This window comes from Delphinapterus leucas, chromosome 3 (genome assembly GCF_059928025.1).
Source record: "Delphinapterus leucas isolate spDelLeu-1000000601 "Yukka" chromosome 3, BTC_Dleu_Yukka2, whole genome shotgun sequence".
Lineage (NCBI taxonomy): Eukaryota > Metazoa > Chordata > Mammalia > Artiodactyla > Monodontidae > Delphinapterus > Delphinapterus leucas.
Window position 1 is genome coordinate 147899579 of NC_143131.1, and position 21804 is coordinate 147921382.

Sequence of the window (21804 nt, forward strand, 5' to 3'; positions counted from 1 at the left end):
TACACAACAGTCACTTGGGCATTTGTGGGCAGAAGGACACCTTCTCTGGGTTGCTCTATTCTGCCCTGTCACTGGGTTGAGGTCAGTGTTGGATGGGCAGGATTTTGGCTGGGTTGACAGAAAGGGGCTCTGCTGAGGCCTCCATCCGGTGGCAGAGGCCTCCCAGGGAAGGAGGTTCATGGTCTTGAAGAGGGGATACTAGTCTGAGAAGCTTCCTTGCAGAGCACAGGACTGGTAAGACTGGCCCTTCCATGTTTACCTATTAGTGGAGTGAAGAGGACTAGAGGGGCCCTTCTCTGGGTACTGAGGACTTGGTAGTTGAACTCCAAACTGAAAAGGACACCAACCTGTTTCAGCGGGAAGCAGAACACACTTCAGAAGTACTGCCGCCTGCCCTAAACACGTGGTCAGCTTGCTTTAAAGTAAGGGCACATGTTGCCCAAACATCTTGCTAAATACGGAAGTGCAGTCCTAACTTACAGGTATTGATGGTAAAGGTGGAAGTCTAAACAGGTTAAAGTCTGAGTAACAATATCCAGGAGTAGACTCAACTAAGAACGAAAGACACTTAGTTTGAAGTAATTTTTGATATCATCCAAGGCTTGGGATGCAATATGCCGAGTCATCACCTGGAACCTGTCAGAAACACTCTCGGGTCCTCCCAGAACTTCTGAATCAGAATATGCATTTTTTTCTTAAAATCCCCAGGTGACACGTCTGCAAACAAGTTTGGGAAACACTGACAGAGCACAGTACGCTCAACTAAAGACTGGCATCACGAATAGTCTGGGGAAGAGAGGAGCGTCTTGCTCACTTCCAGCTACACCCACTAACTGCAGGACGACGGTAGTTACGGCATGCCTACCAGTCCTTCACTGCCATTAAGTCGTGTTGTGCACAGGAATGGCGTGCAGGCCGAGGACAAAGGTTACACTGTGCACCTGGGGTCTAAGAATTAGTCGAAGCTTCAGAGTATCAAATGATTTAATTACAAAACTTAAGCCACTTATTAATTATTCACCTTCTAAAAAACACAAACATGAGAATAAAATAAACACACCCAAGACTCACTAACCCTTGCAGGATAGGAAGCAGCCCTGGACAGAGAGCCTGCAAATGTTTTTCCTTATACCTAATTCTACATTTCCTCATGCATTCTAGGGTCCCATGTTTTGACACCTCTTACAGGGGAAAGGAAACGGAAGCTAAAGAGTCATGGACAAGAGGGTCACAACAACCTTAAAGCTATCTGATGCTAATGGCTTGTACACTCTTACTTGAAACTCTGAGTAACAGTATCAAATAAGCATTGTCAAATACCTACTCCTGGCTAACCTTTACTGTCATTCTTTGAAATTGCATCTTTGGGACTGGTTATGTGCCTTCATTGTAGCTGTTGCTTATCCCCAAGCACAAACCCTAAAATTCATACACAGTCTCTAAGTTCAAGTACAGAGGTCTGTTTCAGGACGACCCCAAGTTGATGTAGTGTTTCTTAATGTATCTGTAGTGTCTAGTGGGTGTCACCCCTTGGACAGGCTGGCCAGACGGCAGCACGACGTGGGGCCCACGTGGTCAACTCTCCTACTGGCCCATTTGCTCCCTACTTTATCTGGACACCGCCCCACAGTCAACGTTGAATTGTGAAATCAGTGATGACCTTGGCCTGTCTTCACTCTGAAGTTGTACTCTTATGTGACTGAATCCAGTTCTTCACCATTAATTCAATGGAGCTTCCAAAACGTGTCAGGCATATTCTAAAAAGAAAAGATAATCATATCAAAATGTTAGTTTTGTGTTATGTTTAATTTTATATCCCCAACGGAATTAAACTAGAAAGAAAGACTTGAAATGAATGTTTTACTCTCCAGAATGGAATTGAGGTCTTCTCCTAATATAGACAGGTACAAAGGGACAATTTCTCTCGAGTGCCCCATGTGAGCCTGATGTTCTCACTTTGTTCACTCACTGATGCTTATTTTATTTATCAAAAGTAACAGACATCTTAAAGAATCTTACAAAGAGAACACCGAAGTAGAATGAGGGGATGAGGCACACCCTGATGGTTGCAAACAATGGCCGAGTTGAGTCCGCCACTGCTTACCTGGTGATTGCTGCTTATGTTTACTAATGTCTCCCAAGCTCTGCAAAAAGCATTGTTTTGTGTATCTAGAGCTGATTTTTAAAATTAAATTTCAAATGTAAAAAAGAAAAAAAGGAGTGCTCATAACAGAAGAATCCCACGGTAACTGACAGTGGTGAATTGAAATCCTTACTAAATACAAGGAAATCCAGCAGGGCTTAAAGCAGACTCTGAGCCCCATTTAGGATGCCACTTTAGAATGCATTGCTTGATTTTATATAAAAACTGTAAACCCAAGTTAACTCATGTCCAGGGGAGAGACTCATTTAAACAATTTCAGAACAACAAGACTTTCATCTGAATTTGCCTTGTGCACACCAATCATCCCAGATGGTTTCTAATGAAACATCTATTCACAGCTTAAACGTTTAGCTCTGCTGGCACAGAAAATCATACTCACAGACACAGGAAAACATTACTAATTAGTTCTCAGTAAAACATGACTCATAACAAAATGAAGTCCATTTGCAGTAAATACTTTTCTGAATAGACAAGAAACATGACCCTCAGTAATGGCTTATCCCTTTGCTATCCATTTTCTATATCTATAAGCCAGAGGTGAATGTTCCTGGACAAAAGACGGGATACTGGGGCTTCCCTGGTGGCGCAGTGGTTGAGAGTCCGCCTGCCGATGCAGAGGACGCGGGTTCGTGCACCGGTCCGGGAAGATCCCACATGCCGCGGAGTGGCTGGGCCCGTAAGCCATGGCCGCTGAGCCTGCGCGTCCGGAGCCTGTGCTCCGCAACGGGAGAGGCCACAACAGTGAGAGGCCCACGTATCGCAAAAAAAAAAAAAAAAAAAAAAGACGGGATACTGGACCTTAGGAAGCATCCTGGGATGGGGCTGGAGGGTCCTGGCTTTCAGGCTCTGGAGGGGGTGCTGGCACAGCTTCTTTTTTCTGGGCTGCCAGGAACTCATGAATTGCTCGTTCTATCTGTGGCCTGAAGATGTGGTTTAGTTTGGGATCCACCACCTGGGAAATAATTCTGTCCACTCCAGCTTCCAACATCCCTGACCTTGAGAAGACAAATAGATCATTCCATTATTTAGCCTCCAAATGTCATGAGAGAGCCCAATAAATGTCCACCTGGTCCAAAGTACAGCCCCTTGAGGGAGTTCTTTCACAGGGCAGTCCACTTACCACATAGGGTTCAAGCCATGATATCTTTAGCGGGCAATTCATGACCAGCAGCTATCATTATTCCTAATACACAATCTCATCCACTCCCACCTCAACCTTGTACAAAAGAACCAAACAAAACTGTCCCAAAGACAAAGAGCAAGTAACAATATGGTAGGAAAGAACCGACGGCACGGGGAGAGTTGAAAACCTCAGTCTGTCAAAGCCAGTAAGCCTCCCACTTGACTCCATTTCCTTCAATATCTATCCTCTCACAAGTCAAAGCAGGAGAAGCAGCCTCTAGCAGCAACCTGGCTAGTAAGGCCTAAACCTTATATAACACAAATCAGTCAGGGCTGGGAATGTTTACAGCATCACCAGCAATTCAACAAGGCCTTCGGCTGTGGTTGTTACCTATGACACATACTAGGTAACTTGGAAGCAAACAAGTAAACAGACAAGAAACAGGCTGGTTCTCAGTTCCTAAGGGGCTAAAATACATCCCTAATCCTTTCTGAAATAGAGCAAAAATTAGTCAAGATGTCTATATTCAAACACCAGAGGTGGGTAGTGAGGAAGATTATGGTCACAGGAAACAAATCTCATTTGAAGGGTTTGGAAAATAGTCCATGCAGGGTCAAACTGAATTGTTCTCCTCGAAGGATTAAAACAGTCAAATACCATCACAAGCATGGTGGACAGGTTTTACTTACTTTCCTTTAGACTTGAGTTCTTAGGCCATTCAAGCTTTTGCTTGGGTAAAAATAGGTCCTGCAGTAATGGGGCAAATGGTGTGTCAGGGTACAGCCAAGGAGACAACTGGGTGAACACACACAGTGATAAGTGAGATGAGAAACAGGCCTTGAACTGGTTAGGCTGAGTAGTGAATAAAGTGCTTCCTAGATCCAGTGGGAGCTGACAGCTTATCAACAGAAAGCCTAGATGTAAACAGACCACCATTAGAGTACAGGGGCACTTTTGGGCAGACCTCAATAGACAATGTGTGCCCTTAGAGATGAGCACCGTGGAACACAGAGAGGTCAGCAGCAGGCCATGGGTCAGTGGGGAAGCAAAGCCACCTCTCCTCAGGCACAAGCCAACGGCTGTCCACCTACACCATCCCGCTTCCCAGGTCAGATTCACAGGGGTCTTTACTGGAGGTGAAAGCCTGACCAAGGAAAACAAAGTACCAAGAGTGTAGCTCCCTTTCTTGGAGATTTTAAAAGTGTTCGGAGAAAACAGGATCTTGTCAGGAGCCTAAAACGGAAGATGAAATGAACAAATATGCAGTTAAAAGACTTATTAGTCATAATTAGGTTCAACAGTAGAGCCTGGTTTCCTGTTAAGCCCTCCACGCTGCAGAACTGGGATACAGGTTCTGGGCCTGAACAGCCAGGCCAGCCAGCCAATGCTGAGGGCTGCAGTGTTTTATCTACAGGGTTAAGTAGCAAATCTTCACTTTAAAACTTCATTAGAATTTGCCTCAAATTCAAAATGTTAGCAAGAATCACATAGAAGTGTCTCAGTACTACATCCAAATCCATGTTTTCAGGTTAAATACATTCTAGCTCAAATCAAAAAGGAGGAAATATTTACATAGGTGGTAAAACTATGAAAAAAAAGCAAGGAAAGAATGACCATCCAACTCAGAAGTATGGTAACCTTCTGAGAGGAGGAAGGTATATCAAGAAAGGAGGGAAGCAGGTCCGGGGTGTTTTGGAGGGTGCTGGTAAGTTCTATTTCTCAACCTGGGTGGTGACTACAGGGATGTTCTAATTACTTGTTAGACTGCATCTCTGTTCTAAGCACCTTTCTGTGTTACATTTCATATTAAAGGTATATAAAGAGAAGCGCCACATGCATACCTCAAGAATGACATCATTGTGTATTAGAAATTAACAGTAATGTTGACAGTTTTCATACCATTAATGGCACCCTTTCAAATATTTGGTGTTTAGATTTAGTTTCTTAATATGCTTGCCAATCTTTTAGAAGGCAGGGTTAAAAAAAAAGTTTCATCTGATTTGTTACTGCAGCTGTCAACTATGTTTTTTGTAGGGATTAACAATAACACATATAGGGACCAGGGCCAGACATGAAATAGTTGCTCAGTAAGTGGAAGCTATCGTCCCCTTCTCTCTGAAGGATCCCACAGTGCCACAGTCTGCTCCCTAGAGAAACAGAAAGGCAATGGGTGATAAATCCAGAATGACAAGGCACTGGGCATCTTTTGGTATCATGCTTCTTCCCTAACTCTGAGAGCTTCTGTAAATTTTAGTTTCGTTTAAAAAGATTCAGATTTCATCAGCCATACAGCCATACTGAAAGTGCCAGCTCGTTAATAAGCATCCTTTTCTATTTTACAAAACTTATTTTGAAATTATATATCCATAGAAAGTTGCAAGGAATTACATAGGGAGGTCCACACACTCCTTTACCCAGCCACCCCGAATGCTTGTACTGTGCACAACTGCAGTACAACATCAAAGCCAGGAACACAGGAAAAAGGAAAAATTCTGTAACTATATGTGGTGACGCATGTTAACTAGACTTACTGTGGTGATCATTTCAAAATATATACAAATATTGAATCTTTATGTTTGAAACTAATTATACCTGAAACCAATATGCTGTATGTCAATTATACCTCCAAAAACAAAGGGGGTGGGTGCAAAAACCCAGAAAACCAGCACGGGTACTCTCCTGACCTCGCTTACATCTCAGTTACAGCTGCACTCATGTGCGTCGGCGTGGGTAGCTCTGCAAAACTTTATCATGAGGACCTTCATGTAACCACCACCACAATTAAGATACTCACCTGTACCCCACCCCCTTCATGCTACTCCTTTCTAGCCACACTCACCCCCCGACCCTGACCCTAAGCCCTAGCAGTCACTAATCTATTCTCCATCCCTATAAGTATATGTTAGTTCACGAATGTTACAGAAATGGAATCGTGCACCACTATCTTTTTGATACTGGGTTTTTTTTCACTTGGCACAATTCCCTGATACTTCTGTTTTTAAAGGGGAAGGCTTCACAAGCTTTTAGATATTCCAGGAGAGATAGTGGATCAAGAAAACCTGAACATAAGTGCTGATATGAAGAGCAAAAAAAGGATTCTGAATGTATTAGAAAAAGCTTATCTTAGGGCACTGGATTTCATGAGCCACCACCACTTTTGTGCCAGTGACACTGAGAAGTCACTTGGATGAGCGATCAGTAGCACCTCATTAACTAGGGTTCAGTTTGCTACTGCGAAGAATATACCTTAATAAGACTCCATGCCTTCCTGAAAGCTGCCATTACACTTTAGAGGGGCCGTGTGGATTCAGAAAATTTGTATAACCCACACTGACTTGTGAGAAGATCCAGCTGCTCTTGCCCAAGACCCAAACATTGATGTATCGGTATGAACTCCAGCGTATGTTCACGTTACACTGAAAACTTCAAAGAGTATGAAATAAGTCTTACAATTTGGAATATCTTTCCTGGTAGAGGTGTGCATGGGAGGCCTATGTGGGTAGCAAGAATTTCAATTGAGTTCTTTGCTTACTTGAACCTTAATTTTAATAGGGGCGGGGTCTGCTGTAACTTGTATGTCACATTTGCTGGAAAGTACCATGCACCTTGACCAAATAGTGCCTTGCATTGGCCTTCTTGCGAGTCACGCTTGTGATAACTGCCTTTTCGCTCTCAATTCTGCTTACTTACTGAACCACACTCTGCCTCAGACCATTTCGCAATTGGTTTTTGTTCATCGTAGGATTCCACTCCTGCTTGTCCAGATGTGTTGACACAAAATTATCCACTTTCTGCCTCAGGTTTTGGTAAGCTGGCTAAAATATTAAAAAGAAGGGGCAAGGTCAGAAGTTACATGCACCAAAGTTTTGGAAATTAGTCATTCAGAACACTGCTTTTCACAGAAATGCAGAATTTCAGGCCCTTAAATACACTCCCATCGTGTCCATGAAGATCATCATGCAGCATGGCAGAGCATGGATTAATGACCAACATGTGTGCCTGCTACAATGCCAGATGCTTTATTACCCCACTTACTTTTCAAATAACTCTACGAGGGAGGTCCTGTTGGCTCTCTCCTGCTCTCATGTTAGAGGATACAGGCATAGAAAAAGTAAACAACTTGCCTACAAGGCTAAAATGTGGCAAAGCCAAGGTTAGACCCAGGCCGTTTCCAAATCAAAGGAAATGGGTTCTAGTCCAGCTCCATTGCTTACTAGCTCTCTGACTTTCGACAGGTCAGCCAACCTGAGTCTCAGTTATTTCCGTCTGTAAAACAAATATTACTGCCCTGCTTACCTCACAGGGTCTTCTTGGCCACAAGCAAGGCCTCGGGAAAGTTCTCCGCATAAAATGAAGGCCCACCCAACCCTCAGCATGACTCATGAATGCAGACTGAAGTCAATGCCTACGGAACATTGGGAAAGGCTGAAGGGAAGCAAAACTTAAGTCCCCAAAGGAGCCTGAGAGGCACTTATTGGTCTCAGATGTTCTAGACCCAACTAGGATCAGAACAAAATCAGAAAGGAACTTGATGAACACAAGGAATCCATGTGAACGTAAGGAATGCATGTTCTAAGCCTCCAAGACCTTCTGGCCGCACTAGCTGTTCCCTCTCCAAACCAGGTGTAGCAGTGAGCATTGCTGTTCATTCCTCTCTCCTCCCACTGTGGGCAGAGGACACTGCCCTACCCCAGTGACACTGCGTTTAGCGGTGTGATCTGCTCTGGCCAACGGAGTGTTAGTGACAAGAGGTCCTAAATGTGGCTGTGCCACCTGGCTTGGCTCTTGTACTCTGGTGACCTTTGATGAGGGGAGTCCTTTGCAGCCCCTGTCCATTTGGCCTGGAACCCAGGATGAGCACATGTGCAGCAGACCTACCCCAACCCACAGCTTGGACCCAAGCCCAGGCCACCTACAGCTGAGCACCAAGCCTATCTAGATCAGAGGAACTTTAGCTGACTTGTAGCCCCATCAGCATGAGAACAAATGCTTGTTATAAGTCACTGAGATTTGGTTTATCATGTAGTGTTACTGTGACAAAAGTTTGCTAACAGTCAGGTCGATGAAACTGACAAAGGAATCGACTGGCCTCAACTCCATGAATGGGCTCTTCCCAAAGGCCATGACTCACAGGCATAAAGACTCTCCACCAAACCTGGAGAGAGTAAGGCAGGGAGACGGGTGAGGACTAAAATTCACAGATACCCCTGTACTGTCTGCCTAGCAACTCCTGTTTCCTGGTAACCATCTTCCCCTCTTCGTTACCCACTACTGTGGGGAGGGCAGTGGGTGCCATGTTCTCCTGGCTACAGGGGTGGGTGCCTACCCATGTTGAGACGATGCAGACACTTCCTGGGATTTTTTGAACTGGAGCTGTTTCTAGAGGAAGAAGCCGTAAGATGTAACCAATAGATACTAGTAACCAAATGCATGACTCTGCTCTGCAGTGACAGTTAAGAGAGTTATGAAGAATAGGCATGAAAGACAGCCCTAGTGGAGCATCCCTGGTTCCAAATGCATCCCTACCCTTCTGGCAGTTTATCCATTCTAGCTTTCCTTAGATCCCATGAGCCAACAGAGTTTCCCCTTGGCTTACAGGAGTTAGAATTAGATTTGTAGCTTTTAACCATTAATCCTGATACTATGCCTTCTACGATTCAAAATAACTCACCCAGTTTTAGACAGAAACGGTTCACAGGGAAAAGGACAAAGGACAGCTAATGTCGCCACCAAACCTTAAGAGACCCTGACAATACAGAATAATCCCTTCAGTTCATGAAGTGAAAGGACCTAACGTGCCTGCCACTAACATTTTATTATACTTACTATCACTATCTCCGTCTCTTCTTCACCTATCAGTTTGTTCTGTTTGTTTATATTTTGGATGCACTGCAAAGTAAATTACAAACACCATCAGTACACTTTTTATGTTTGTAGTCTGGGGTGGAGCCTAACAACAAATCTGACAAGTTGTCGGGTGATGCTGATGATCTAGGGGCCACACTTTGAGAACCATGGGACTAAAGCAACAAAGGATGTGTCTAAAACACACTATCTTCAAGAATTAAGACAGGGCTTCCCTGGTGGCGCAGTAGTTGAGAGTCCGCCTGCCGATGCAGGGAACGCGGGTTCGTGCCCCGGTCCGGGAAGATCCCAGGTGCCGCGGAGCGGCTGAGCCCGTGAGCCATGGCGGCTGAGCCTGCACGTCCGGAGCCTGTGCTCCGCAACGGGAGAGGCCACAACAGTGAGAGGCCCGCGTAGCGCAAAAAAAAAAAAAAGAATTAAGACAACCAGGTGACTACCAGAGAGAACATCTAAGGAGGTGTTAAGTGGTGAAGGCTCCAATTCCCTCTCCCCCAACAGATTCTCAATACCGATTTAAAGAAATATAGTATACTACATTGATTAAGCCACACAAAACCCAGTGAGACAAATGAAACATGAGTGCAGAACTTGCAGTGGGAAGCTGAGAACACCCAGTGCTGGAAAAGGTGAAAGCTCTGTCAGTATGTACCTGGGAACCTTAAAGAAGGAAAATTAAACACCCCATTTCAAGGACAGCACTTCTCCTTGAGTTTTTAATCTTGGAGAATAACAGCACACATCACTTACTATTTATACTATCTGGTCTACGTTTCAGTTTTCTACCCTAGAATACAATCTTTGAGGACTGGGTAGTGACTTGCTCGTTCCTGTATCCACAAACCCCATCAATAAATGTTTAATGGGTACATGGACAAGGTCTTTCCCTATTTTTAAGGCCTAGTTTTAAGCTCACAATCTTGCTGTGAGGTCCGCAAAAGATTTCCATGATAGGCTCAGAGGGGAGAAATCACTTCCCTCTAGCAGCCCATTCAGGAACAGAGCCTCCTAAGTCTTGCTGGAGAAGCTTCTGAAAAGGGAGTAAACGAATATTCCAGCAACTGCTGTTTGTCTGACACTTAACACACGTGACTTCACTGAATACAAATGAACCTTGGCAAGTAGGTAAAGTGAAACAGCATTGTACTATCTGTTGACTTGGTTGACCTATGGCATTAGGATCTAAAATAGGCACCAAATCCCTTTCAGTCGATGATGGAGAACAAAATAGGGTGCTGGTTCTACAACAATGTACCTCAATTAACTGCGCATGCAAGTCTGCAAATCACTAAGCTAGAGAAAAGGAATAGTTATTATAGGCTAATGATTGTGCATTCAAACCATTCACGCTTACTTACCTGGTTTTCTCCACTGTTTTTAACATACTGAGATTTGTTACTGAGGGCTTTAAAGGAGTCCCATCTTGGGAAAGACAGGAGATAGGCAGGCTGTGAAACCGGTGTTGGATCCCCAAGTTGAGAGATGCGACTGGGCTAAGTCGCACAGAATAGTGATGGGGCTGGGAGCCGAACCCACGTGGGCATCCCTCAGAAAGCTTCCTATACTGCCCTAAGCGGTCTCCTCGCTGCTGAGATTTTTAAGGTGTCTTTTGTTTTTCTCTCTCCTTTGGAAATGCGAAATGCAACCCTGGCAGCCTCATGCCCAGCCCGGCCCGCCTGAGCCCAGGCGGCCTAATCTACCTTGGTGTCCACGTCGGCCAGGCAGTCCCGGCGGAAGCTGTCAAACAGCCCCCGGCTCTTGAGCTGCTCCACGATGAGCGCGATGAGCTGCGGGTCGCCGGGAGGCAGTGAGGCCGGGTTGATGGGGCCGCCGCTCCCACCGGCTCCCGTCGCGCCTGTCGTCGCCCCCGCCGAGGCTTGGCCGGCGCCGCCGCCGCCCACCGCGCCGGTGCCCCCTCCGCCCCCGCCGTCCGCCATGGCTGCGCCCCGGGCCCGCGAAGGAGACTGAATACGGATTCCTCTCAAGGACAGAGGGCCTGGGTCGTGTAGAGGTGGCCGAGGGGCCGGAGAAGGAGGAGGCGGCGGCGGGGGAGGAGGAAGGGGTGGCGGGTGGGACGGCGGCAACGGCAGCTTCTGAGGCAGCAGAGGTGGCGGTAGAGGCGGCAGAAACCGCCCGCCCCATCCATGGCGCTCTCCGGGTGACGACACCGCCGATCTCTGCATTGTGGGGCAGGAGGTTTTCCGGCAGTCATCTCCAGCTTTCTTATAGGCAGAGGTCTGGCCGACGAAAACTACATCTCCCGGCAGGCTCTGGACTCTCGTCTCCAGTTTGCGGGGCAGTATGGGACTTGTAGGCTTAGGCCCTCGTGATTGCTGCAGCCTGGGCTGGCCTTCCTCGCTCCGTTACTGCCCTCTCTCTTTAAATCAGCGCGTCCTCAAAGTGCCTGATTATAAGAATCGTCTGCTAGGCTGATTGAAAGTATAGATTCACAGGTTTGTCCCTTAGAGATTCTGATTCAATATTTCTGGGTCGGGGCCTAGGAATCTGTGCTTTTAACATGCATTCCCGCGCCTTTCTTGAACAATACGATCCAGGAAATGTGGGAAGCAGTGGACTAGTCAAATTTCTTTTATTCAGAAATTGTGGATGTATTTCCCCTTCTGATTTTAATAGAAATGCATACTTATTTTAGAAAATTGAAAAATAATGGAAAACTGCTGTAAAAAAATTTCCCTGATTCTCTATTTTATGTATTTCCCTCCAGATATTAAATATTGTCAGTAATAATAAACGAATATTGAGTAATTGGAATATTACAGGCATGATGCTAAGTACTTCACATACACTACTTCACAATCTAAAATGCAGATCTTGTCATCGCTATTTTACAGAGGCAGAAATGGAGGCACAGAAAGTTTGTTACCCTGATCACGTAGCTAGAGGTGGAAGAGGAGGGTTTGAACAAAGGTTTCCTGAATCCAAATCTTGGCAATGTTTAACCTAAGGTGTTCTACATTCTGAGAGCTAGCTGGCATCAAAGGTAAGGCTTTTTTCTTGATTTTTTTGTAGCCCCAGTTTACTGTTGGAACTGCCACCACTGTCCTCTCTTCCATTTAGCCTTTTGTCCATTGTTGACTGAACTCCTGCCCACAGCCCCTGGCAATTCTGCTTGCTGTTGTTATTTCCTCATCTTCCATAAGCAGTGGAGGGGTTGTAAATAATAAATTCTTCAATATCCTTGCCTTCTGGGAAGAGGCATCATAGACAGAGATCTGGGATGCTCTCCACTCCACCATTTCCTATTTAACAGAGTTTAACCCTTAAAATGAAAATCGGGATGTTAGTTTATACTCATCCTTTAACTCAAGCTAAATCTTCCTAAAAGGTTAAGTTAATGACCAACATTCTCTCTTAATACTTCACCATCCTGGAGATTACCTAATGACTATTCTTCCTAGTTGTACCACACTCATCACCCACCTTTAGCCCCAGGAGAGGCCCTATTCAGACCACCTGGGCCTCATGTCCATTCTCCTCCAAGCTCCCTGACTTTGACTAGCCTCTTCTCCATTTTGGCACAGCACACCTTACTCTCTTTCTCCAGGGTAACTTTTCTGACCCTCTGACCTAATCTGGTCTTGTCTCACTGGTATAGACTCTCAGAGCCTCCTTCTTGTACCAATTATTATAATCAAAAGTGAATAATTTATAGGCTAGTTGGCCACCTGTTTCCCCTGCTACAGTGTAAGCTTTAGAGCTGGAACCACAGCTTGCTCTTCATCACTGTGTTCCCAGCCCATAGCTCAATGCCTAGCTCAAAGTAGATGTGTAAATTTTTGTCTATTTCCTATAATCATGGGGTAGAGTCAGAGAGAGAGAGAGAGAGAGAGAGAGAGAGAGAGAGAGAGAGAGAGAGAGAGAGAGAGAGAGAGAGAGAGTGTGTGTGTGTGTGTGTGTGTGTGTGTGTGGAGCGGGGGAGGTGGGTGGAGGAGAGTGTCATTTGTAGCCACTACTTTCAGAAGAGAAAGTAGGAGATGATGGATCAATCCATCATGACCAAATGGGTCAGTGATCCTGGAGATTGGCAGCAAATGGTTTAACCCTTTGTCAGTCTCATGGGGACCTTGTGTCCTAGTTGCTAGAACTCTCAACTGTGAAAAGAGGCTGCACCCTATACCTGTGACGTTGCCTCTGGAATTGATATTAATTGGGTGTGGTGGGGTCGGGGGAACGAGGAGTGAAGGAAATCAAGACTAGGGGAGGCTTATTGTTCGTCCAAATTTGCAGTAGGAAGCTTCCACTACATCCAAAATGTATTCCTCCCCCAAGTCAAGGAGCATGTAATACACAATAATTGTCACCAGGGAGCGCCATTGCTGTATTAATAATACAGGACCTTTAGAAATTTCTATGCAGAACACTGTTTTAATTTTGGCCCAGGTGGTGATCTCATTTTCAGATATCCTTTAGGAAAAAATAATTGTTGCCTCTCATTGTTAAAATTTGTCTGTAACAAGTTTCCTGAGCCCAGTGAATTGTACGTATTAGGTGTTGGAATATTTTATGTCAAAGACTGCAGGCCAAACCCAGATCTCAAAGGAGAAAGGGCAGAAACTAGAAATGAGATACACAGTTTGCCAAGGGAGATGTGAAAAAGCAGCCAAGAGCGTGGGCTTTTTGCATCAGGGGGCACTGGATTGGAAGCCCAGCTCCATCACTTTGAGGTGGTGTGACTTTGGGAAAGTTGCATCACCTCTCCGAGCCTCAGTTCCATTTTAGCAATCCACTTGGCATAATAATTCCTGGTCCTCAGCAAGTGTTGATAACATATTACAGCCACAAATTCACATTTGGGTTGGGAAGTTATTTGATTAACCACTGTCGCCTCTGCTAACTTCTAAATTCCATGAAGGAATGGATTGTCTGTTTCATTTATCATTGTGTCCCCAGCACCTAGAACAGTGTCTGGTACATACGGGCTCTTTGTAAATATATGATAGATGGATGGAAGAAGAAAGTAATGAATGAGTAAATGGGAAATTTGCTCTTCTAAGTGTAGGATCAGGCCATTCAAGATTTTTTTTTTAATGCGGTACGCGGGCCTCTCACTGTCGTGGCCTCTCCCGTTGCGGAGCACAGGCTCTGGACGCGCAGGCTCAGCGGCCATGGCTCATGGGCCCAGCCGCTCCACGGCATGTGGGATCCTTCCAGACTGGGGCACGAACCCGTGTCCCCTGCATCGGCAGGCGGACTCTCAACCACTGCGCCACCAGGGAAGCCCCATTCAAGATTTTTGATACCTCCCTCCACCAAATGGCAGAATATACTCAATATATTGACTATATATACAGAGGGGTTAGGTGTTCTAGTGAGCTTTCCATATGTGTGACTGAACTGGACTAGGAACCTGGGGCTGGGAGCAGGCCCCAAGGTTAGAAGTCAGTCTATGTGTTGCCTTGGTAACCTTCCAACCTTCTAATCCAAGATCCGGTTATTTAAGCAAGAGCATTCCAGAGCCCAGGGCTGCATTTAGACACCACATCCACTTGGGGTAGACAGGTTGTTGGTCCTTATTCATGTTCATGGTGTGGCCCTTTTTCTCCTTGCTTCCTTGTTTTCATCCAAAGAGCCTTACTAATTCTTAGGCTGGACAGGTATTCATTTCTTAATTGACAGCATCCAGCGTTTCTCGAGATTGCCTGTCTGTAGTGTATTGGCTACATCTGCATCAAAGGATCTTGGCTGCTTTTTGTTTGTTTCTTTGCGATGTTTTCCAGCATCTCTAATGACAGATTGGATCCAAATACACACTCAGAAAACAGGGCTTTGATAAGCAGGCGTCCTCAGCACCAATCAATACTACCACTGCCTCTCCCACCTAACATGCATCTTAGATAACATTTCAGGCTGCAGTGTTTTTAACACGTTGTCATTTTGAATTATCATTACTAAAGAATGCTGAGTGGAAGAGGCATCCTGATATAATGTAGAGAAAAGAATGGGAAGTTTGGAATCTGGCTTGGGTTTGGATCCAGCACCTCTGCTATCGTCTATGTGACCTAGGACAATCTTCTGAGCCTCAGTTTGTCGTGAAATGTAGAGATAATATATATGCAGAAGGTGGCACATGGTAGGCACTGATAGCTAATCATATGGTCTTGAAACAACATCCTAATATGCTCATCTGTAGTCTGTTGTGGGCAGAAATCTTGAATAATATATATTCAGAATTAATACATATTTAATTACTTTGCTAGTTTTAATCTTGTGATGACACAGAGAACCTCTCAGCCAGTCCCTAACTTGGTGGGCTCAGTGAAGCCAAGTTCACAGTCGAGCCCTCCATGCTATTGCTGCTGTGGTCTGGATCCGTCCTCTGCCTTTGTCTTCACACCTACAATGCCATCTCTCATTCTCCAGTGACACACATATCGAATCATTTACTCCTAGTTGCCTATCCGGTATCCATTCCCCTTCTGTATCAACAGAACCCAATTTTGTCTGGGGCTTCGGTGTGCCCTGCTGAAGTGTGTACTTCCCTAGATTCCTTTGTTGCTAGGAGTGACCATAGGTGCCATTTCTGGCCAAGGAGATAGAAGCTGAGGGTATCTGGGAAAGCTTGGCCTTGCTGATAGAAGCATTGCCCCTCCCTGCTGTGGCGTCGAGGTGCAGCAGTCCTAAACCAACACCCTAAGGGTTATTTAGGGGCCAGTTACAAACTGGTTCTGGCCAGTGAGCTGTGAACAGCAGGGAGAGTTGTGTCACTTCTGGGCCAGGACGTTTAAGTACCAACGTGAAGCTGACTCACTTTGCTGTACAGCAGAAACTAGCACAACATTGTAAAGCAACTATACTCCAATAAAAAGTTTTTTTAAAAGTACCAACGTGAGACCCTCCAAGAATTCTCCTTTCATCTGCCATGATAACCAGCGCAATTTGAGATAGTGGCTGATCTATCATGCTGAGCCCCAGAGTGAGGGGACATGGAGTAGGGGCCCTGGTTGGCCCCTAATGAACCAGCAGGAGTGAGAAATAAACCTTGGTTGTTTTACGCCACTGAGGTTGTGGAGTTGTTTGTCGCTGCGGCATAATCTAGCCCATGCTGACTGATATAACCCTGACCCCATTCCTCCACTAAACCCATCATTTATGGAATGACTGAATGTAAAAACTAACTAACAAATGATTAACTAAAAGCATGAATGAATTAGCTTCCTTCTCCTGGGCCCCGTCCCTTCAGATCACGTCTAGGAATGACTATAAGTCCACCTAGTTTACTCTGTGTACCTTTGTAGACAGCTGAGGTCAGTCTTTCTTCAACTTTGGCGTTCATCAGAATTCTCTGAGGGCCTCATTAAAAATACAGATGCCCCGCCATCCCCTCAGATCTGCAGAATCAATCCTTAGAGGTGGGTCTTGGCCATCTGCATTTATTATAAGTTTCCTAGGAGGTTCTGACAATGGGCCAAAGTTTGGAACGGTTGGCACTTTGGGTAGAAAATTCAGACCCCCATCAACAGGTCTGAAAGGGTGATTGTTTCTGGCATGTGGGTTTTCCAGCATCTCTCAGTCATCCCTGCCTCAGCTCCTACCCTCAGCCCTCACCCTTGTTCCCAGGTGGCTACTCCTACCTAAGTGATCACCTTTGATTAAAGGTTCCCTTGAAAATATCAGTGACATCTCCCCTCTGGCCCTTGCATCTCTTGTCTGTAAAAAGAAGGGGGTTTATACCTAGAGGGAGGCCATCAACAGTGGTGCCTGAGAATGGAGGCAGGTACGAAGGGTGCAGAGGGGTGCCGGTAACTGATCGAGGCAGCTCTGGGGCCGTCCCACAGAAGGTGGCATTCAGACAGGGTCCTAATGAGTGTGGTGGGCATTGCCCTTCTTTGTAGAAGTGCCTTTGCACATGTTCCTGCATTTGGGCCCTCCCCACCTTATGAGTCTTGGCAGGATGGGGAGACCCCCTTCTACCTGGGAGCCCAGAGACTTGCTTTCCCAGCTTCCCAAACATGTGGTCTTGACTTCAGCCATCAGAGGCCAATCTGGCACTTGACACAGCAGGTACCATGTGAAGAAGCAAGCTCCATAATTGGGGGAGGTGGTGTCTGCCCCCAGAAGGGCCATGGTGGGGTCCCACAGGGTGTCCGGTACCTGCACGGGCAACACCAGAGGCACCTCATGCTGTTCTGTGCCAGCGTTGGGACAGTGGCATCTCCATGGTGTGATTTGGCGGTGGCTCCTGTCCACATCGTCTCCAAGCCTGGATCTCTGGCCCTCCCAGGGATTCTGGAAGCCACCCCATATTCTTTACTGCATACCTTTACTGATTGAACCAGCCAGAATTCATTTCTGCTGCGACTAAAGAACCTTTCCTGGATAAGTAGGTAGAGAGGAGAGAGGTTCAGGGTCCCAGGCAGAGGGTACAGCTTGAGCAAAGGCCCAGCGTCTTGAAGAGCGTGGATATATTCTGAAAAGGGTTGCCAGTCCCATGGGTTGCAGAGCATGTATTGGGGGTGGAGTGGGGACCAGAAAGAGATGAGGTTGATGAAATAAGCTGGGACCTCAAATGCTACCGTTTCAGAGGCTGAATGTGACCTTGGAGTGGAGACAATGGGTTTTAAACAGGGCAGGGGCAGCATCAGATGCAAAATTGACCAAGATTTCTCTGGGACAGCACAGAGTGTGACTGGACCCGGTGGAGCTGGGGGCAGGGAGACGGATGAGGAGGCTAGAGGGGCCATCTCACGTGGTAGGTGTTGGCTAGGGCGTCCCTGCCCCTTGAGAGCTGGCTAAGACTGCTCACTCCTTCCTCATCACCTCCCCCCGCCCCACCCCATTGCCTTCCTAGGCCCTGCAGAAGGCCAGGCGGGACCCCTTCCACAATTTCTGCAACTTCTCCATGGTCGTCTCTGCTTCGGAGCTCCTGCCTCTGCTGTATTCATTTTAGTTTATGGATTTTCAGGTGAACCTCAGCACCTTGATCCTTTGGCACAGATTGAAGTTCTGAGAGTATCAGAGGAGACACTGACATTTCAGCAACATTAAAAACAAACAAACTGCAAATTGTACTTTCAACCGTCTTGTTCTTAGAGGACTCTACATGTCCCGAGGGATTCATGGTCAGCTATTTCTCCTCATGGGTGCACCAGCCTCAGTGCAACTCATTACCTCCTCTCTCCCCTCCCCGGTTCCGCCTACCTCTTCACTCCCACCCTCATGGCTTGCCTGTGAAATGCCAGATACTCCTGTTGGGATGCACCACAAGTCAGCCCTCTCAAGCCCTCTCTTCCAAACTCAGCTCCAGGCCCACTTTTGCACCTCCAGGCCCATGGAGGAGGCCATCCAAACATGAGGTTATCCTCTTAAAAAGCTCCGCACCCCTTTGAAGACAGCAGTGTTAACAATTACGTTTCTGCCTCTATGATAGCTTTCCACAGTTGAATTTTGCTGTTAGTAATTGTTTTATTTATTTATTTACTTTATTTTTTTTGTCTGTGCCGCGCGGCTTGCGGGATCTGAGTTCCCTGACCAGGGATTGAACTCGCACCCTCGGCAGTGAAAGCGCAAAGCCCTAACCATCGGACTGCCAGGGAATTCTGAGCTGCGAATAATTGTAAACCACAAAATAGAAGAATTTTGTCTATCTCATGTAAAAGTCAGGAGGAAGGCTGACAGGGCAGCTCCATGACCGTCAGGCTCCCAGCCTCCTCCGCCATCTTGAGAGCTCTGATCGAAGGTGGCTGCCCAAGTCCCCAGGCCCGAGGGAGCTGCGGGCAGGCTGGGAAGTGTTGCTGGACCTTTTTGTTACAACCTCTGGTTAAAATTTGGTGCTCATGTTATTAAGGAAGAAGGGGCAGATGCACATTGGGAGGAAACTAGTACTCTGTGCTGTATCTATGAAGACCACTTATCTCAGACGTTAGCCTGAACTTTTCCCTGGACTGGGTATTGAAGGAAGCTGAAATGTTTAGTCTGTTGGTCATGGTGTACAAGGGTACCAATAGTTGTTCTCACTCCTTTAGAAGTGTCAACACTGCAACTTCAGGAAGGGCTGGGGGCCAGTCAGACCTGGGGTGTTTGAGGCCCCTCATAGGTACAGGCAGACCCTCACTCACAGGGCTTTGCTTCCCTGTGTTTTCCTGGGACTCAGTCTGGCCAGTCACCTCTCTGTAGCTGAAATAGAGTATGGGCCCAAGAGGCCTGTGGATACAGCAAATATCTCAGCTCCTGCTGCCCGTAGAGACTTTATTTCCAGAGGGATACTAGGGCTACTGAGAAGTGCCCATCATTCTGGGGAGACAGTACAATGGCTAAGGAGCCTGTGAGCGAGGACGAGGCTGCCTGCCTGCCTGAGCTCCAGGAGGCTGCCTTGGCTCCTGGCTCTGGGCACTCCTGGCCCCTCCAGTGCTTCATTGGTGGGCTGTGCTCTGAGCATCTGCCGCTGTCATGTGCAATTTGAGTGGACCACTTCCGTGATCACACTCCGAAGTTGGGGTTTCCTCTGTCCCTCAGGGGTGCTAGAGGAATGTACAGGTCCCAGTGGCCCAACCTGGAATGAAACTCAGGTCTCCTGACTCCACTTCAGTGCCTTTTTCTTCTCCTCCATCCCTCCCTAGGAAGGCTCTGGTTGGCGGGCTCCATGTAGTAGACTGTGGGCATCATTAATGCTATTCACTGGGTAGTCCCAGCTCTCTGCTTTCTAGATCCAAGGCAGGATTGTAACTGCCGGCCGCAAGGCAGGACCATGTGACTAGTTCCAACCAATGAGCCATGAGTAGAAGTGATGTCACTTCTGGTCTAGAGCCTTCAATGGCTGCTCCAGATCTCTCTTTCCATCTGCTGAGGTGACAGTGGCCAGTGATGGTGGGTGCTCCATCAGCCTGTGACCGGGAGCAGAGCCCGCAGCTGACCCCTGATGGACCTGTAGAGTGAACAAGAAATAAATCTTTGGCGTTTTAAAAACTTAGGACTTTTTTTTGTTATCACAGCATTACCCATCCTAACCTAACAGTGCGCACCTACCATCTATTTGGTTGCCTGACATCTCAATGCCCTTCCTATTTTGGGGGTAACTTCTACCCTCTTGAGACTTGTTGGGAGGCAGAGCCTTCCTATAGATGAAAATGCCAGGTACCACTTTCCCAGCTCGCCTTGCAGCTCAGGTGCAGGCACGTGGCCAAGGCCAGAGAAGATAGTGCTACAGCGGCAGTACCATGGGCTCGGCATTTGTAGCAGCTGCAGTGGGTGACATTGTTGGGCTGGTTCCGTTGCAAGAGTTTGGGCTGTGATTCTGGCTGTGTGACCTCCCTTTTCTCTTGCCTACTCCCTAAGCCTAGTTCTTCAGCCTTCCTGTCTCATCTGTGAGCTGCTCAGTATCCTTTCGATAAATTCACATTCAATTTAAATCACCGAGTTTATTTATGTTGCTTCCCCGACTAAGAGACTTGGATGGATACAACCAATTTAGAGGGCAGCATGGGGCGGCACGGGAGCCAGGAGCTGGAAGGAAGGATCTGGCAAGATGCACCTGACTTCTCTCCCCTGCACGAGCTGCTTCTCTGGGAGCAACCTTTGTCTGTCTTAGGCCAGAGCAAGCCAAAGGGTGCTGGGCAGGGGCTCTGGTCAGACTTGGTCAGCCTTTGGGCATGTGAACCTCACTTTTCTTATCTGTAAAATGGGGCCAATTATAGGACCTCACTTATAGAGTGGTTGTAAGGAATGTATTTGAAAGAGAATGTATTTGAGATAGTTCTGGGAACCATAAAACAAAACCCCAGTGCAAGTTCACCACATTATTCTGTGTTAGCTTGCCCGAATATATCCAGCTGGGGAATCTTGGTTGGCATGACAGGGTTAAATGAAAACTGTTCGTCCTGATGCCACCGTTCTATCACTTACCTCTTGGGAGGTCACAGGCCAGTCCTTACAATTCAGATCCATCTGAGAGTCTACTCAAGAGACCAGAGACCTCAGACTGGAAGCAATGAAAAGATTCCTGATGGGCTTGGTAAAGGCAGAGAAGCACAGAGATGGGAAAGGATATTAGGAGTTGTTTTATTCAATCCCCTCCATTTTCATAGTTCAGAGAGGGAAAGCCACCAACCCACAGCCACACAGCAACTCTGTGGCTGAGCTTGGGGTTGGGATGCAGATCTTTTCACTCTCACAGTGTGCCTTAATCTGGAGATATGCTTGTGCTGTAATCCAAGGATGCAAAGTAAATTTTGGGAATATGACAACTCTCCCTCAAATTAATAACCCCCATTTCCTAGCAACCTATGATCAACTGATCCTTATCCCACCCTACAGAAGGATCCCTGGAGTACCCCTTCTCTTTTTTCTTTCTCAGCCCTCTAAAACACTTTATTGAGGAAGGGTGAAAAATTGCTGAATCGATCTTTTTCAATTAGCACGGCATCTGAATCAAAGAAATTTGGAAGAAGAGAACTTTCTCATCCGAGTGGCTGCCAACACCCCCGCCCCAGCTGAAGTGCTCCCTTGTTCTCGCCTGCTCTGCCCCAGATTCATGGGCCACTCTCCGAATCGTTGGCAATTTTCTCTGCACTGTCCTGACAACCTCCGGCCATGAAAATTAAAAAACTAGTTACCGAATCTCGCTCCTAACGGCTTTGTCCTTGTCAGCGATTCGACAGAGAAATCTGGAAGAGGGAGCCTCCTTACGCCTGCAGTGGGC

The 21804-nt window shown here is 46.6% G+C and overlaps 1 protein-coding gene and 1 long non-coding RNA gene across 5 annotated transcripts; one reads left to right on the forward strand and one right to left on the reverse strand.

Moving 5' to 3' along the window:
* Positions 1–966: 966 nt before the first annotated feature.
* Positions 967–11485, reverse strand: BOD1 (biorientation of chromosomes in cell division 1). Of its 4 annotated transcripts, none has more exons than XM_022595102.2 (5): positions 10850–11376; positions 9114–9176; positions 6978–7102; positions 2963–3159; positions 967–1757 (listed from the first exon to the last, which is right to left on the reverse strand). In XM_022595102.2, exons 1-4 carry the CDS (start codon positions 11330–11332, stop codon positions 2964–2966), a joined length of 867 nt encoding a protein of 288 aa, XP_022450810.2. In that variant the 5' UTR covers positions 11333–11376; the 3' UTR covers positions 967–1757; position 2963. The 4 variants fall into 4 exon arrangements, with proteins under 4 accessions (XP_022450810.2, XP_089765801.1, XP_022450811.2 ...); XM_089909674.1 differs by lacking the exon at positions 967–1757 and adding an exon at positions 4454–4520 and having other exon boundaries at positions 3050–3159; positions 10850–11485; XM_089909675.1 differs by lacking the exon at positions 2963–3159 and having other exon boundaries at positions 10850–11474.
* LOC111185542 (uncharacterized) lies at positions 11368–21732 on the forward strand. The gene is made up of 3 exons (XR_002647570.2): positions 11368–11602; positions 12002–12150; positions 21521–21732. It is a non-coding gene; the product is annotated as an uncharacterized LOC111185542 (long non-coding RNA).
* Positions 21733–21804: the final 72 nt, after the last annotated feature.

Coding starts and splice junctions, on each gene's coding strand:
- BOD1 (XM_022595102.2), bottom strand. CDS start 11,332: ATGCAGAGATCGGCGGTGTCGTCACCCGGAGAGCGCCATGGATGGGGC. Junction 9,177..10,849: donor TGGCCGACGTGGACACCAAG/GTAGATTAGGCC, acceptor TTTACTTTGCAG/TGCATCCAAAATATAAACAA. Junction 7,103..9,113: donor AAGAGACGGAGATAGTGATA/GTAAGTATAATA, acceptor TTAATATTTTAG/CCAGCTTACCAAAACCTGAG.